At 52.4% G+C, this 15,732-nt stretch overlaps 1 protein-coding gene, 1 long non-coding RNA gene and 1 pseudogene across 3 annotated transcripts in view; 1 reads left to right on the top strand and 2 right to left on the bottom strand.

Moving 5' to 3' along the window:
* Positions 1-4,085, bottom strand: part of LOC127192403 (uncharacterized) — a 28,230-nt pseudogene extending 24,145 nt beyond the window's left edge.
* A 3,957-nt stretch (positions 4,086-8,042) lies between these two features.
* LOC127191435 (uncharacterized) lies at positions 8,043-9,676 on the bottom strand. 2 transcript variants are annotated; one of them, XR_007830897.1, is made up of 3 exons: positions 9,607-9,676; positions 9,049-9,222; positions 8,043-8,236 (listed from the first exon to the last, which is right to left on the bottom strand). It is a non-coding gene; the product is annotated as an uncharacterized LOC127191435 (long non-coding RNA). The 2 variants fall into 2 exon arrangements; XR_007830896.1 differs by having other exon boundaries at positions 9,049-9,138.
* Positions 9,677-13,267: 3,591 nt separating this feature from the next.
* Positions 13,268-15,732, top strand: part of LOC127192402 (protein phosphatase 1 regulatory subunit 15A-like) — a 4,506-nt gene continuing 2,041 nt past the window's right edge. The window contains 5 exon segments of the mRNA XM_051149682.1: positions 13,268-13,505; positions 14,038-15,374; positions 15,473-15,558; positions 15,561-15,674; positions 15,677-15,719. Of these exon segments, the coding sequence (XP_051005639.1) occupies positions 14,047-15,374; positions 15,473-15,558; positions 15,561-15,674; positions 15,677-15,719 (1,571 nt within the window). The 5' untranslated portion in view covers positions 13,268-13,505; positions 14,038-14,046.

Raw genomic sequence — 15,732 nt, 5'->3', positions numbered from 1 at the left:
ATGAGTTCCAGGGCAGCCAGGGTTTCACAAAGAAACCCTGTCTCAGGCTGGAGAGATGGCTCAGAAGGTTAAGAGCACTGACTGTTCTTCCAAAGGTCCTGAGTTCAAGTCCCAGCAACCACATGGTGGCTCACAACCATCTATAATGAGATCTGGTGCCCTCTTCTGGCTGTAGGCGAAAGTAAATAGATTAAGAAAAAAGAAAGAAGAAAGAAAGAAAGAAAGAAGAAAGAAAGAAAGAAAGAAAAAAGAAAAGAAGAAAGAAAGAAAACCCTGTCTCAAAACAAAACAGACAAACAAAAAACCCTAAAAGGTAGGTGGGCTGGCTCTGTGAGAAAAGTACTCACTGCCCAATCTGTCCACCTAAGTTCAATCCTCAGAACTCGGTGGACAGAGGGAGAAAGAAGAGAAGCCACTGACTAGCAAAGCTGTCCTCTGACCTCCACCTTACTCACATGTATACAAAGACAGCAATAATAAACTTACAAAGGCACAGCCAGGCAGATCTCTGCCAGCCTGGCCTACAAAGTGAGTTCTAAGACAGCCAGCGCTACACAGAGAAACCCTGTCTTGAAATAAAAGGTAGGGGGCTGGAGAGATGGCTCAGTGGTTAAGAGCACTGCCTGCTCTTCCAAAGGACCCGGGTTCAATTCCCAGCACCCACATGGCAGCTCGCAACTGTCTGTAACTCCAAAATCTGACACCCCTACACCAATGCACATAAATTAAAATTAAATAAAATATTAAAAAAAGAAAAGAAAATGTAACAGTAGTAGTAATAATAATAATAATAATTTTAATAATAATAAAAACTAAGGCCATTAAAATGGTTAAGCTACATTACCCAGGCTGGTCTTGGATTTGCTATGTAGCCTGAGGACGACCTTAACCTTTTAAAAGATTTTAAATATGTGCCAGTGACAGTGACAGAAGCAGCCATCAGAGCCCCTGGGAGCTGGAATTACAGGCTTTTGTGAACCATCTGAAGTAGCCGCCACAAGGGTCTTGGCCACGGAGTTAATTCTCCAACCCAATCCGGCACTTCTCATCTTCCTGCATGCGCATCTCTAGTGCTGGGATTACAGGCATGAGTGCACCAGCCTGGCCAGAGGGGCTGTGGTTGCAGGGGATGGAAGCCAAAGGTTTGTGTATGGTGGACAAGCACCCTTCCAACAGAGCCACGTCTCCAGCCCCTAAATGTCCTTCTTTCCCGGAAGTTCCCAGGACATCGCATTGAGATTCCTACACAGACAGATACAGACACATGACAACTGCACATGACAGAAGATGCTCCTGTACCGGGGTGGTTGGGAGGAGGACAGCAAGGGTTCTGCCAACAGGAAGCCCAGGTGAGATGAGAAAGCACCTCACCTCTTGCCCTGGTGACACCTCAACACCAGACCCCTGCCTTCAGAGTGTGGGAATGAGACGACCAGCTCTGACTCGATGGCACTGTTATTGGCTGCCCAGGAAGAAACCAGTCTATCCCAGGCACTAATGCCACTTTCCCGGGTGGTCTGGTCTGTGGGATAATTTACACAGGACTCCTCTGTGATGGCACCCCTTAGGGCCACTGACCTGTACCCTGAAATACCTGAGTTACTAAGGCCAGTGATCCTAGCAGCCCACAGGGGTTAGTTCCTGCTGTGAGATAATGGTGGTGCACCCTTTAATCCCAGCACGCTGCAGACAGTGGCAGGCAGATCTCTGGGGCCAGCCTGGTCTACACAGTGAGTTCCAGGACAGCGAGTGCTACCAAGGCTGCACAGAGAGACCCTGCCCCAAAGGGGGGATGGGAGAAAATAGAATAATGGCGCTGTGAGGTAATCAACCACCGGTCTCTGCCTCCCCAGTGCTGGGATTAAAGGCGTGCACCACCACCCACCCACAAGACGGCCATTTTATTGACACCCGGAAAGAGAAACAACTGAGGCACGTAAAGCAGTTTTCTGAGCCAGCTGTGGAGTCCATAAAGCATGAGATGATTATGGTGCCCACCTTGATGTCCATTTCTATAAACCCTTCCTTTAGCCCCCACTGGCATGGTATGCTTTGGGCTCTCAGGCTGTCGTCCTTTCTGCTAGCAGGAAGAATAAGATTCATGGGGCTGGAGAGATGGCTCAAAGGTTAAGAGCACTGTCTGCTCTTGCAGAGATCCTGAGTTCAATTCCCAGCAACCACATGGTGGCTCACAACCATCTATAATGAGATCTGGTGCCCTCTTCTGGTGGGCAGGTGTACATGCAGGCAGAACACTGTATACATAATAAATGAATCTTTAAAAAAAAAGAGTAAGATTCATTAAACCCAAATTTGAATTGAGTCTAAGTCTTTGGTCTTCCCCGGTGGTTTACAACACCACAGCAAGAACAATAAGGTGCCTGTCTAACTTATCAAAGAGGAAGCTGGCCTGCAGCCTCAGTGTTGCCAAGAGTCCTGGCTCCTCTCAGGACTTTCCTCACCCCACCCCCTAGCCTGAACCTCCTTCCCCCAGCTTCTCTGATTCCTATATAATCTCAGCCATGTTGGCCCTTTTTTTGTTTGTTTGTTTGGTTGGTTGGTTGGTTTGGGTTGTTTGTTTGTTGTTCGGTTGTTTGTTTGTTTTGAGACAGTAGCCTTACCTTTCCTGGACTCACTTTGTAGAGCAGGCTGGCCTCGAACTCACAAAGATCTGACTGCTGGGACTAAAGGCATGTGCCACCATGTTTGGCTCTTACACTTCTTTGTTCCCTCCCATTTCTCCCCCCCCCCCCTCCCCGGCTCCCTTCGTTCCTCCTCTGGCCTGGTTCAGTCTGGACCCTTCCAGATGCCTCTGGCTGTTGCCTTCCGCATTTCTTTTTTTCTTTTTTTTTTTTCTTTTTAATATTTTATTTAATTTTAATTTATGTGCATTGGTGTGAGGGTGTCAGATCTTGGAGTTACCATGTGAGCTGCCATGTGGGTGCTGGGAATTGAACCTGGGTCCTTTGGAAGAGCAGGCAGTGCTCTTAGCCACTGAGCCATCTCTCCAGCCCCGCCTTCCGCATTTCTACAAAAACAAACCTTCTCATGGACCATTCCTAGGAGCGGCTATATATATATTACCTTGTTCCATCAGCCATGGGAAAATAACAAGAGCACCCAGCCCGGGATCCTGAATGGTCGTTCCGGGGTTGTTTGGCCAGCAGACAACCATCACCTTGCATGCAGGTTAAGCAAGAGAGGGATTCTAGCAGATTCCTGGTGCTGCAGGAAACCTACCAGCAAAATCATGGAGGCCCGGGTCCCGGGGGGTCTTGGAGGCAGCTGGAGATAGGTGGGCGAACCAGAAGAGGCCTGGGTAGACTGAAATAGAAATGTGTAAAATCATCTCGTGAGGCCTAGTGGCGCAGGCTACTCTGGAGGCCTGGGTTACAGAGTGAGTTTAAGGACAGCCTGGACAACTTAGGGAGGCCTCGTCTCAAAATGAGACGCGAAAATGAGGACCAGTGAGTAGGTCAGCGTAGAACGCTTGTCTAGTATGAGTGGGCTCTGGGTTCGGGGCACACACACACATCCTCCACTGTACTGGCTCCACAAACACAGGCTATTATCAAGTGGACTAGCCTGGGAAAGCCGCTAAGGGCTGCTGGAAGTTAGCTACAGATATTCTAGCTATGAGACAGTATCAGGAAGCTGGCTATCTTGAAATAATAACTGGAAACCAAACTCTGGTTAGCCCTCACAGTTTAGTGGACTACAATACCCACAATGCACAGGAGCAATGGCACAAGAATAATCTAGAGGCTTGATGGGACATGGATTTTTGGGGCAGGACGTGGAGTGGGGGGTAGGGGGAATGGGGCAATGGCCAGTTGCATTGTGAACTATAATCCCCATAATGCCTGGGAGGCATGATGCAATCACTGGCCTGGAAAGCGAGTTTTGAAGCCTAATGGGAATTGTAGTCCGCTCTCTCTGCGCACCTGTGTCTTGCCTCCTGTCTCCTGGGTTGCGGACTCCTGGGTGGCCGGCCTCCGCCAGCGTCGGAGAGGGTCCTCGGTGTGGAGTGGGAGGTCGGGAGAGGGTCTGTCTTTGAGGTCCCCAATCCAGAGGGGGTCGGACATCGATGCGACTCAAAGGAGTGTGAGGTCGGGCAGGAAAAGAAATGTCTCCTGCTGAGAGAGGGGGTCGCCGCGCCGGAGCAGACCGTGGACGGGGAAGGCTCAGAGGGGAGGGCGGGCGGGAGAGGGGTGAGAACAGCCTGTGGAAAGGAGAGAATCGGGAAACTGAGTTAGGCTGAGCCCGTGCTCCCAGTCCACCTCACAAGTGAACTGGCTTTCCTGAGTCGCACTGCCCCTCTCTGCAGGACAGATTCTGGGCGAGTTCCCTTTGGAAGCATCTGTATTGGCTTGTGTGCAAAGGACCAAGACATCTCCAGCACCATCCTTCTCTTAAGCCTCCAACTGACTCCTTCTTTCCTTAGACCTCCAACTTAACTGGTCCAAGCACCCCCTTCAGCTGCTCCTTCCTCCACGCCACGCCCTCAACCTGTGATGATTGGGCTCTACCTTTAGGCCAAGTCCCCAAAGTGTCCCTTCTTACTCTGGGCTCCTGGTCCTCAGGCTCCAGGTGCCAGGCTGCAGGTCACCTGTAGGGCTGGGAGTGTGCGTTCCGTGTCTGCCACGACCTCTGGCGAGCCGAGCTACTTCTGGTGATCTGAGATGCGCCCTCTTCCCTTCTGCTCACTTCTGGGGGCCCTCCGGGGCCTCCAGGACCTTCCCCAGGCTGGGGACGTGCAGGTGACCTAGGTATTCCACTAGCAAGTGGACATATGGAGGGACATTTTCCTCACTCTTGCTCCTAACAGGCCACTGGGTTCTATTGGGACGGGCCCAGTGTCCTGAGGTCCAGGGATTGGGGCAGATGGGAAAGTGCCTGAGACAATTTGTCCCACAAAAGGCAAAACAGTCAGGGCAAGGTGGTATACACTTTTAATCCCAGCCCCAGGGAGGTAGAGGCAGGTGCATCTGAGTTCCAGGCCAACTAGGGTTATACAGTGAGTGCCTGTCTCAAAAACCAAAACTAACAAAAGAAACAGCTAGGGGAAGTAATACCCAAGGAAACTGGGGAGCTGAGAAGTCAGACCCTGAGAGCTTATGGGCCAGCCAGCCTAACTAATACAACGAGCTTCTGGCTCAGTGAGAGACCCTGCTCATGGCAATAAGGCGGAGGGAAGTGGAGAAAGGCACCTGAGGTCCAGCTCACGCCTCCACGCGCACTGACCCAGGCGCCTGTCCACTCACAGGTGTGACACACACACACTCTCTCTCTCATTTTAAAATAAAACTGGAGAGGTAGCTCAGTGCTAGACAGCTTACTTAAAATATAAAACCCTAGCTTCAATCCCCAGTAAAAAAAGAACTGGAGAAAAGCCAGGAGGTGGTGATGCACGCCTTTAATCCCAGCACTTGGGAGGCAGAGGCAGGCAGATCACTGTGAGTTCAAGGCCAGTCTGATGTACTTAGTGACTCCAGGACAGCTAAGGCTACACAGAGAAACCCTGTCTCAAAAAAAAAAAAAAAAAAGAAAAAATTTTTTGCTATTGGAGGAAGTTCCTTGGGGGGGGAGTCGTTGTGGGTGGAGGCTACTTAGGAGATAGTAATCGCTAATTTAAATGGCTGCCCTACAAAGGAGGGGCTCTCCAGGGAGGGCATGCCTGGGCTTTCACTCACCAGTCGTCCCCCTCTGCACGAGAGGCCCTTCCCAGAGCCCGAAGCCAACCTCTCAGGTCCTCCAGTGTGTCAGCTGCCAGCACATAGGTCCTCATGCCTGGGTGCTCTGCCTGCAAGGGACAGAGGCTTGGGACCAGGACGATTAGAGGAATCATGGTGCGACCTCACATGTCCAGATGTGGAAACCCCAATGCGTGGTCACCTCCCATTCCTGCCTCCCACCTCCCTAGAACCCACACACATACTCACTGTAAAGGTGAATCGCCGGCCACGCGGGGCTCCCGGCCCGTCTGGCCTGACGCTGTAGCTGGGTAACAGTACACTGCCCAGGACACTCTCCTCTCTGCTGTCTGCAGAGAGAGGTTGAGGTCAGAGGTCAGGAAGGTGTCAGGGAACCTAGAGGCCTCAGGGAGAAAGTGGTGGGGAGGGGCGAGCAGGGACACTGACCCTTGTAATAGAAGAGACAATGGCCTGAGAGGACGAACCAACGGCGTTTCCACAGCCGGAGGCCTGAGCTGTCCTAGGGAGAGAGATGAGAAAGAGGCTGAACAGAAGGCAGGGAGAAACTAGATGGAGGAAGTGACCCAGGGTGACAGAGGGACTGAGAATGGCGAAAGAGAGACAAAGACAGAAATAGAGGGACTTAGAGAGACCCAAGGAAAGAGAGATGGGGGCAGAGACCCAAAGACGGTGGAGGGGCTGGGGTAGCCAACAGTACCGTGTTGATATGATGACTGAGCAACAGCACTTCTGGCTCTAAGCTTGGCCACTCCCCCTACCCCCAAGACAGGGTTTCTCTGTGTAGCCCTGGCTGTTTGAAACATACTCTATAGACCAGGCTGACCTCCAACTTAGAGAGATCCACTTGCCTCTGCCTCCTGAGTGCTGGGATTAAAGGCGTGTGTCACCACGCTCAGTTTAAGCTTAGACTCTTGTAATCTATGCCTTAGAAAAAGTCATACATACCGGGTATGGTGCTGCACACCTTTAATCCCAGCACTCGGGAGGCAGAGGCAGGCGGATCTCTGTGAGTTCGAGGCCAGCCCGGTCTACAAAGCGAGTCTAGGACAGCCAAGGCTTTACAGAGAAACCTTGTTTCAAAAACCAAAAAAAGAAAGAAAGAAGAAAGAAAAGAAAGAAAGAAGGAAAGAAAGAAAGAAGAGAAAAGCCATACCTCCACAAGGAGCCTCATGACTTCCCATCTGCCCTTTGAGGCATGAGAAGATGCTGGAAAGTTTGGTTGAGGGTCCGGGTGAAATGTTGAAGTCTGAGATGTGGAGGGTCCCTATCTTCCAACAGCCAAAGGTTTGTGGGTCTTCTTTGATTCAATACTAGGTCTTAAATAGCCCAGGCTGCCCATGAATTTGCTCTATAGCCAAGGCTAGTCTTGATGATCCCCCTGCCTCTTCCTCCTTAGCACCATTATAGGCCTGTCCATTACCCAATTCCTGCCCTACCCTGATCACCATCTTGTTTTCTTTTGATTTGGTTCAGTAACAGGGTCTCTCTATGTTGCCTTAGCTGTCCTGAAACTTGCTATTGTAGACCATGCCTGCCTCACTGAGATCTGCCTGTCTCTGCCTCAGGAGTGCTGCGATTACAGGCATACACCAACATGCTCTGCATTTCACCTTAATGATATTCTTCTTCTCCCCTCTCTCTCTGTTTCTCTCTCTCTTTTGGTTTTTGGAGACAGGGTTACTCTGTGTAGTCTTGGCTACCTTGGACTCGCTTTGTAGACTAGGCTGGCCTCGAACCACATGCCTCTGCCTCCCGAGTGCTAGGATTAAAGGCATGTGTCACCACGCCCGGCCTCTTTTATTTTTTATGATTTATTTAGAATCTCGGGGGAAAAAAAGATATATTTAGAAAAAGAAAAAAAGAGCCGGGCATCAAATCCCAGCACTTGAGAGGCAGTGGCAAGTGGATGTCTGTGAGTTCAAGGCCAGCCTGGTCTATAAATCGAGTCCATGACAGCCAAGGCTACACAGAGAAACCTTGTCTCAAAAACAAACAAAAAGAAAGAAAAAAGATGTATTTATTATGTATACAGTGTTCTGCTTGCATGCACATCTGCAGGCCAGAAAAGGGCACCAGATCCCATTATAGATGGTTGTGAGCCACCATGTGGTTGCTGGGAATTGAACTCAGGACCTCTGGAAGAGCAGACAGTGCTCTTAACCTCTGAGCTATCTCTCCAGCCCACCTTAACGATCTCAAGTATGGCATAGATGCTCGTTCATCTAATGTGTATAACCTGTGTCCTGGGGCCAGGAACATGAAATGTTCAAACCACAGTCAGGGAATGAATGATTCAAGTATGCAGGGTTGGGGGGTGGGGAGCAGGGAGGCAGAAGCAGCAGGTGGTGGCAATGTGGAAGGAAAGTCAGTAGCCAGTCACAGCATCCAGGGACCTCAGCCTTGTCCAACCTCACCTGCTTATGCAGCCAGCCACGGATGTGCACAGGAAGGTTCGGGTCTCGCCGAAGGGCATGGTTCCTTTTCCCAAAGGCATGGACCTTGTGTACTGCCCGGGTAGGCTTCTGAGGGGTAATAGGAGCACAGGAATGTGGATTTCCCTTAGAAGGCAGGCAAGGGGGCCAAACATGGTGGCACCCGGCTATAAAACCAGCACTTGGGATACACAGGAGGACCAGGATCTCAAGGTCATTCTCACAAACAGAGCGAGTGCCAGGACAGTCTGTGCCGTGTGAGACCGTGTCACAAAACAAACGAACCATGACAAGGGTCTTAGCTGGGTTGCTACAGTGCTTCCTTATGCATGAAGCATGTGGTCAAGTCCCAGCGTTGTGTAAACTGAGGGTGGCTGTTCACACCTGTCGTCCCATCATTTTGGAGGCAGAGGAAGGATTAGAGATTTAAAATTAAAGGCACACACCTTTAAACCCAGCCCTCAGGAGGCAGAGGCAAGCAGATCTCTGTGAGTTCGAGGCCAGCCTGGTCTACAAAGCGAGTCCAGGACAGCCAGGGGTACACAGAGAAACCCTGTCTTGGGAAAAAAAAAAAAAAAAAGCGCAGTCCGATGGTTATAGACTAGAGGAGAAAGTGCCCTAGTCCAGTCAAGAGTAGCCACCTCCGCTCAGTCTAGGCTTGTTGTTCTTTTGGCTTAGAATTAGGAAGACTGAGAGGGGTGGGGACCGAGCCGGGAATGTCTCCAAATTCCCGGCTGCAGCTGATGCTCAACTTGGGACCAGTCTGGCAGCCCCAGTCACTAAGGATCCCTGTCCTTGACAATTGGCATCCCTGTGATGGCACAGAACCCACAGCTAGGAAATAGGACAGGACAGCTCAGAAGGCCCCTTCCTCCCCATCCCATCCCGAAGGACAGAAGGACCTTGGTACTCAGGCTGCTCAGAGAAGAAACTGTCGAAGCGCTGCTGGCCAGGCTGAGGCTGCTCCGGGGTCGACCCTGCTCCATCGAGAGCTTGGGGAGAAAGAGAAAGGGGCTGTGTCTCTCCACTGTGGGGGGCTGAGGAGAGTTGGGTCAGGGCTCGAAGGTCAGAGGAGGCTGAGGAGAAAGAAACTGTTGTTTGGGGACTGAGGGGCTGGGGGAGGCCATGGCCAGGGATCACATACCAAGAGCCGTGCCAGGAGAGGTGGGCGGCTCTGGCAGCTGGGGAGGGGGGCAGCTGTCTGCAGCCAGGCCAACAGAATAGGGGTGCCTTTATTCCTGCCCCTGAATTCAGGCCAGGAATGTGACCCCCCCGCTCTATGCATAAGGACCCTGCTCCCTGCCTCCTTCAGGGTACCCTGGGCTACCTGTCTCTGTCTTCCCTCAGGAATTTCCCTCCCCCCAACTCCCCAAAGCATCTTTGCCCATTTCCCAAGACAAGTCCTAAGATACCAGAAATGGCATCCAGGCAAATCCCTCCCAGTCCAGCCAGGGACTTACCCAGCTCTGGTGTCCCAGTGACTAGGATCTGTCACTTTCTTAGTGCCTCAGACACTGCTTCTCAGTGTTGATCGCTCTCTCTCCTCACCTGAGACTTGCTTTCTTTTCTTCTCTGTCTTGTTTGTGAGTCTCTTTCTCTCTCTCTTCCCCTCTTGTCTGCCTGTGTTACCTCTCTCCCACTCCCTTCCTTACCTTTCTGCTCCTGTCTAAACCCCTCCCCCTGCTCCCTCCAGGGTCATCCCACTCCCTCCTACTTCCTCTCTCTACACTCAATCTCTTCTCTTTCTCCCCGACCAGACACATCTGTTTCCTTTCTCTTTTTCACGTTCTCTTCCTCACTTTCTCTCCTCCTCGCTCTTCCCGGTCTCTCTTTCCTCTCCGCTGGGCTTTCCCTCCCTCTGGCCACCGCCCACGCGGCTGTCTTCCCCTCCCAATCCTGGCTGTCCCCGCCTCTCCTGGCCTCCCTACTACAACCTGACCCCTGGCTTCAGCTGCCCCCACAGCAAGGAGAGGGTTGGGCTCCCCCAACTCCTGACTCCCCTAAGCTGTAGCTGGCACTCCTGTATGTTTGGGGCAGAGGCTGGAACCCCAGGGCACAGTGGGTTTGTTGTTACTAGGGTTTGAGCCCCTGGCACCTTCAAGAGAAGTGTCCTGCGTCTTTCAAGGAATGGAATCTCCAAGTCCTGAAACCTTGCAAAGTTGGGACTTAGCCTGGCTGCTGGTGCCTGGGGAGGTATGCGTCACGACTCAGGAGCGCCCACCCTTGGTCCACAAGTGTGGCCTTGACCAAATGACTCATTAATGGGCCTGGAAGGAGAGAAGATAGCCCCAGAGTGCTGGCTTCTGGCAGGGACAGAGTTAAGTGGCCATTTTGAAATGGCTCCTTCACATCTGACTGATAAACCGTTAGGAGGCAGGTATGGTGCCTCCAGACACACGGAGGAATAAAGGCAGGGTTCAGAGTGCAGTTCCAGGAGAGCACTGCTCAGTATGTTTGAGGCCCTGGGAGTCAACACACCACACACCTATACACATACACACACACACACACACACACACACACACACCACATGTGCACACACCAGAAAGAGAGGGGGGAGGAGGCTGGAACTGGGTCTCTGGAGCAGAACCACACCCCACCAGTGTACAGCCCAATTAGAATTTCAAATTACATAAGCAGAAACTTTGTATAAATTTTTAAAATGCAGGTGCCTGCCTGTGAAGGCACAGGAGTCTGTCTACCAGTGCCCTCCGTTCTCTATTTATTTTTTGGTTTTTCGAGACAGGGTTTCTTTGGGTAGCCTTTTCATTCTGTAGACCAGCCTGCCTCTGTCTCCCAGAGTGCTGGGATTACAGGCATGCTCTACATAGCCTCTATTTATTTGAGGTCACATTGTAGCCTCTAGACTGGGAAGGCTGAGGTAGGACTGACGAGACCTCCAGGGCAGCCTGGGCTACAGACGTTGAGTTCAGCCCAGGTTGCTTAGTAAGTTCCAGGCAGACCTGGAATACAATATGGGTCCCTGTCAAAAGACAAAAACAAAACAAAGGAATGGAAATAAATGGTTTTTTGTTTTGTTTTGGTTTGGTTTTGGGTAAGAAGTGAAAGAAGAGAGCTCCATGAAGGCAGGCGGTGGGCTGCGGTCACTGCTCTTCTGTATACAGGATTGCCCAAAGATTAAGGTTGGCCTGAGCTTACCCGGTGAGCTCCAGAACAGCCAGGGTCCAAAAACAAAGCAAAAGAAAAACCAGACAGACACACACCCGCAAACAACCAAGGGACTAGAAAGATGTCTCAGGGCTTACACACTTGCTGCTCTTGCAGAGGACCCAAACTTAGTTCCCAGAACCCACATGGAGGCTCACAGTCATCTCTAACTCCAGTTCCAGGAGATCTGATGGCATCTTCTGGCCTCCAAAGCACTGTATACAGACTTGATGTATGTTGGGGGATGATCTGAAACAATAGATGTACATATTTATACAGGCAGGGAAACACACATAATAAATATGAAAAAAAGTTTAAAATTTTTATTTATTTTTTTTAAAAACAATTTATTTATTCTATGTGCATTGTGTTTGGCCTGCATGTATGTCTGTGAGAGGGTGTCAGATCTTCTGGAACCTCTAGTTCCAGTTGTGAGCTGCCATGTGGGTACCGGGAATTGAACTCAGGACCTCTGGAAGAACAGCCAGGGTTCTTAACCACTGAGCTATCTCTCCAGCACCCTGTTTTGTTTGTTTTTGTTTTGTTTTGTTTTTTGACACAGGGTTTCTCTGTGTAGACTTGGCTGTCTAGACTCACTCTGTAGACCAGGCTGGCTTCGAACTCACAGGGATCCACCTGCCTCTGCCTCCCGAGTGCTGGGAATTAAAGGCGTGTGCCACCACCCCTGGCTCTGTTTTGTTTATTTTTAAATTTTTAATCATTTATTATTATGTATACAGTACTCTGCCTGCACATACCCCTGCAGGCCAGAAGAGGGCATCAGATCATATTGTAGATGGCTGTGAGCCACCACGCGTTTCTGGGAATTGAACTCTGGACCTCTGCAAGAGCAGTCAGTATCCTTAACCTCTGAGCCATCTCTCCAGGCCCCTCCCCCAACCTGCCCCCTCCCTTTCTCTTTTTTCTTTTCTCCCCCCCCCCCCCCTTTTTTTCTTTTCCTCGAGATAGCGTTTCTCTGCGTTGCCTTGGCTGCCCTGTAACTCATATTGTAGACCAAGCTGGCCTCTAACTCAGAGATCCGCCTACCTCTGCCTCCCGAGTGCTGGGTTTTTAATTAAAGGCGTGAGCCACCACAGCTGGCATGTTTTGTTTGTTTGTTTTTCCAGACAGGGTTTCTCTTGTAGTCCTTGCTGTCCTGGATTCACTTTGTAGACCAGGCTGGCCTGGAACTCACAGAGATCTGCCTGCCTCTGCCTCCTGAGTGCTGGGATTAAAGGGGTGTGCCGCCATGCCCGGCCACAACTGGCATTTTAAGTTTTTTTTTTCTTTAAATAGTAAATACAGCTGGGCGTAATGGCATGCCTTTAATCCTATCATCTCGAGGCAGTGGCAAGAGGATCTCGTTAGTTCAAGGCCAGCCCGGTTTAGAGAGTTCCAGGACAGCTAGGGATAATCAGAGAGATCCAGTTTCGAATAACAAAACAAAACAAATCACCCTTGCCTGGAAGCAAAAGCCGGGCGTGGTGGTTCACGCCCTTAATCCCAGCATTCTGGAGACAGCAGCAGGATATTTGAGTTGGAGGCCAGTCCCTGTCTCTTAAAAAAAGAAAAAAGAGCCGGGTGGTGGTGGGTGCGCCTTTAATCCCGGCACTCGGGAGGCAACAGGCAGGCCGATCTCAGTGAGTTCGAGGCCAGCCTGGTCTACAAAGCGAGTCCAGGCCAGCCAAGGCTACACAGAGAAACCCTGTCTCGAAAAAAAAAAAAAAAAGAAAAAGAAAGAAAAGAAACTAATTGGGGTGTGCCTGGCTGAGGAAATTCCTTGGCGATCAACTGCTCGCTCGGTTCGAGGCAAGGACACGCCTGGAAAGCTGCGTGACGTCACAGAGGCCGGACTCTCCGCGAGAAGTTCGGTGTTGTTTTCCACTTCCCACATTTCCCAGGGACTTCCGAGACCCCGCCTTCCCGTGACGTCACTACGCGTCAGGGTATAAAAGTGGCGCGGATGTTGTTGACTCAGATTGCAGCCAGCTCTCAACCTGTGGAAGATTACATGCGAGACGCCGCGCGATCCCGCACCCCTTTGTCGGGACAGCCTGTGAGACTTCGCGTCCCCGAGCCCCACGCCTGAGGGCGACATGAACGCGCTGGCTTTGCGACCAGTCCGGACCCGCGACCGCTTCTGGCAGCCCGAACCCGCGCTCCTTCCTCCGGGGTGACGTGCAGCCCGCCGGTGCGTCGGGCATGGGGCCTGGGGAGGGGCCCGGGGTCCGAGGTGGCGGGAGGTGGGGGGGACCTGGGGAGGAAAGGCGACTAAAGGGGAAGGGGGCCTGCATGCCGGAACTGCCGTGCCTATGTGAGCCGAAAAAAGGGCTGGACTCTAAGCAGGAGGGGTGCCCCGGGGCCGAGAGGGAGTCAGGAGACGGTTTTGGGGACGTGAGCGCAGACGCCGAGGGGTGAGGGGAGAAGGGTCCTTAGAAGGCACACTCTTGGAGGGCTGAGGAGGGCTGGGCAGGGATCAGGGATCGATGACTGGGTTGAAGAAAGGGTTTAGCTGGGCTGGGCTCTGCGTCCTCAGGACTAATGTAGAACTCTCGGGGTATTGAGAGAGGAGAACCAGGGGTGGAGCCGGCTGTGTGTGAGCTGTGTTCTTAGGAATCCGAGGCAGGGACTCACGTGCTGCCCCGTGACGAGTATGTTACCATGACTCAGGGCTGTGGCCTGTTTCCAGAATGGCTTCTAAACAATTTATCTCCCTTTTCCAGCCCAGACATATGGCTCCAAGCCCAAGACCCCAACATACCACCCTGCACTGGAGGGATGCCCACGCCTTCTACCTCCTGTCTCCGCTGATGGGCTTCCTCAGCCGGGCCTGGAGCCGCCTGAAGGGCCCAGAAGTCCCAGAGCCCTGGCTGGCAGAAACACTAACAGGTGCAAGTCAGAGAGAGGCTACGCTGACACCTCCCCTTGTCCCTGAGAATCACCTCCCGCACGGGAAGGCTGAAGAAAGTGGAGCCCCTGGGCAGAGTGAAGCAGCCCAGGGGCCCTGTCACGATGTGGAAGCCAGCAGTTCCCTTCCTAAAACTTGGGGACTTTCAGATGACGAATTCGATGAAAAGCAGCACGCGCGCCCAGCTGGCCTGCCTGAACTCCTGTCCCCAGGCCTGCAAGAGGCTGATAAGAGCCTTGGGGAGGTGGTGGCTAAAAAGGGTGTGGCTGGGCTGCCTTATCCCACACCACACTGGGAGGGTTGCCCAGCCGAGGATGGACAACCTGTGAAGGCAGCTTTCCAAGGCTCTGCTGCTTACCTGCCTCCAGGAAACAAACCCAGCACTTCTGTCTATCACCCAGGGGAGGCCGGACAGCAAGCCACGGAGGAAAAAAGAACAGAAACTAAAGCTGGCCTCCTCAACTCTCCTTCTGGATCCCACTCCAGAGCCTGGGACCACCTCTGCCCTCAAGAGGGGCCCAAGCAGGAGAGACAAGCCAACGCGGAGCCACACAGGACAGGGCAGGGTCAGCCTTGTCAGAATGCAGAAACCGACGAAGAGAGAGAAGCTGAGGCTTCGTCCTTGTCTGTCTGTGCTGGGAGTGCCTTCCTGAAGGCTTGGGTGTATCGCCCGGGAGAGGACACGGAGGAGGAAGACGATGGTGATTGGGGGTCCACAGAGGAAGAGGAAGATAAGGCCTTGTCCGCCCCTACCTCTCCTGCACATGCCGTCCTGAAGGCTTGGGTGTATCGCCCAGGAGAGGACACGGAGGATGATGATGATTGGGGGTCTGAGGAGGAAGATATAGCTCACACCTGTGCCGCCCCGCCTACAAGTGCTCTCCTGAAGGCTTGGGTCTACTGCCCAGGAGAGGACACGGAGGATGATGATGATGATGATTGGGGGTCTGAGGAGGAATATGTAGCTCACACCTGTGCCGCCCCGCCTACAAGTGCTCTCCTGAAGTCCTGGGTCTCCTGCCCAGGGGAGGACACGGAGGAGGAAGACAGTGACTCGCCATCAGCTGAGGAAATCGTAGCCCAGGCCTGCGACACCCCCCATACAAGTGCTCTCCTGAAGGCCTGGGTCTCCTGTCCAGGGGAGGACACGGAGGAGGAAGACAGTGACTCGCCATCAGCTGAGGAAGTCGTAGCCCAGGCCTGCCACCCCCCATACAAGTGCCCTCCTCAAGGCCTGGTCTACTGCCCAGGGAGGACACGGAGGAGGAAGATGACTGTGACAGTGTGGCCCCAGATAATTCAGAAATAGCTGACTCAGGCAGAAGTTCCAGCTTTCAGGCCCAGGAGGAGGCAGAAAGCTGTGAGGAAGCAGAGCGCTCTCCCTCCGCGTGGCCTTCTATTTACCTGGAGAGACACCAGCACCACCTTGGGCTGCTCCTAAGCTGCCCCTTCGACGCAAAGGAGGCTCAGATTGTTTAAAGCCCCGCCCAGGATCGGGTCCCGAGACTCC

Source organism: Acomys russatus, chromosome 7 (genome assembly GCF_903995435.1).
Source record: "Acomys russatus chromosome 7, mAcoRus1.1, whole genome shotgun sequence".
NCBI lineage: Eukaryota > Metazoa > Chordata > Mammalia > Rodentia > Muridae > Acomys > Acomys russatus.
This window is presented reverse-complemented; position numbering and strand designations above follow the sequence as displayed.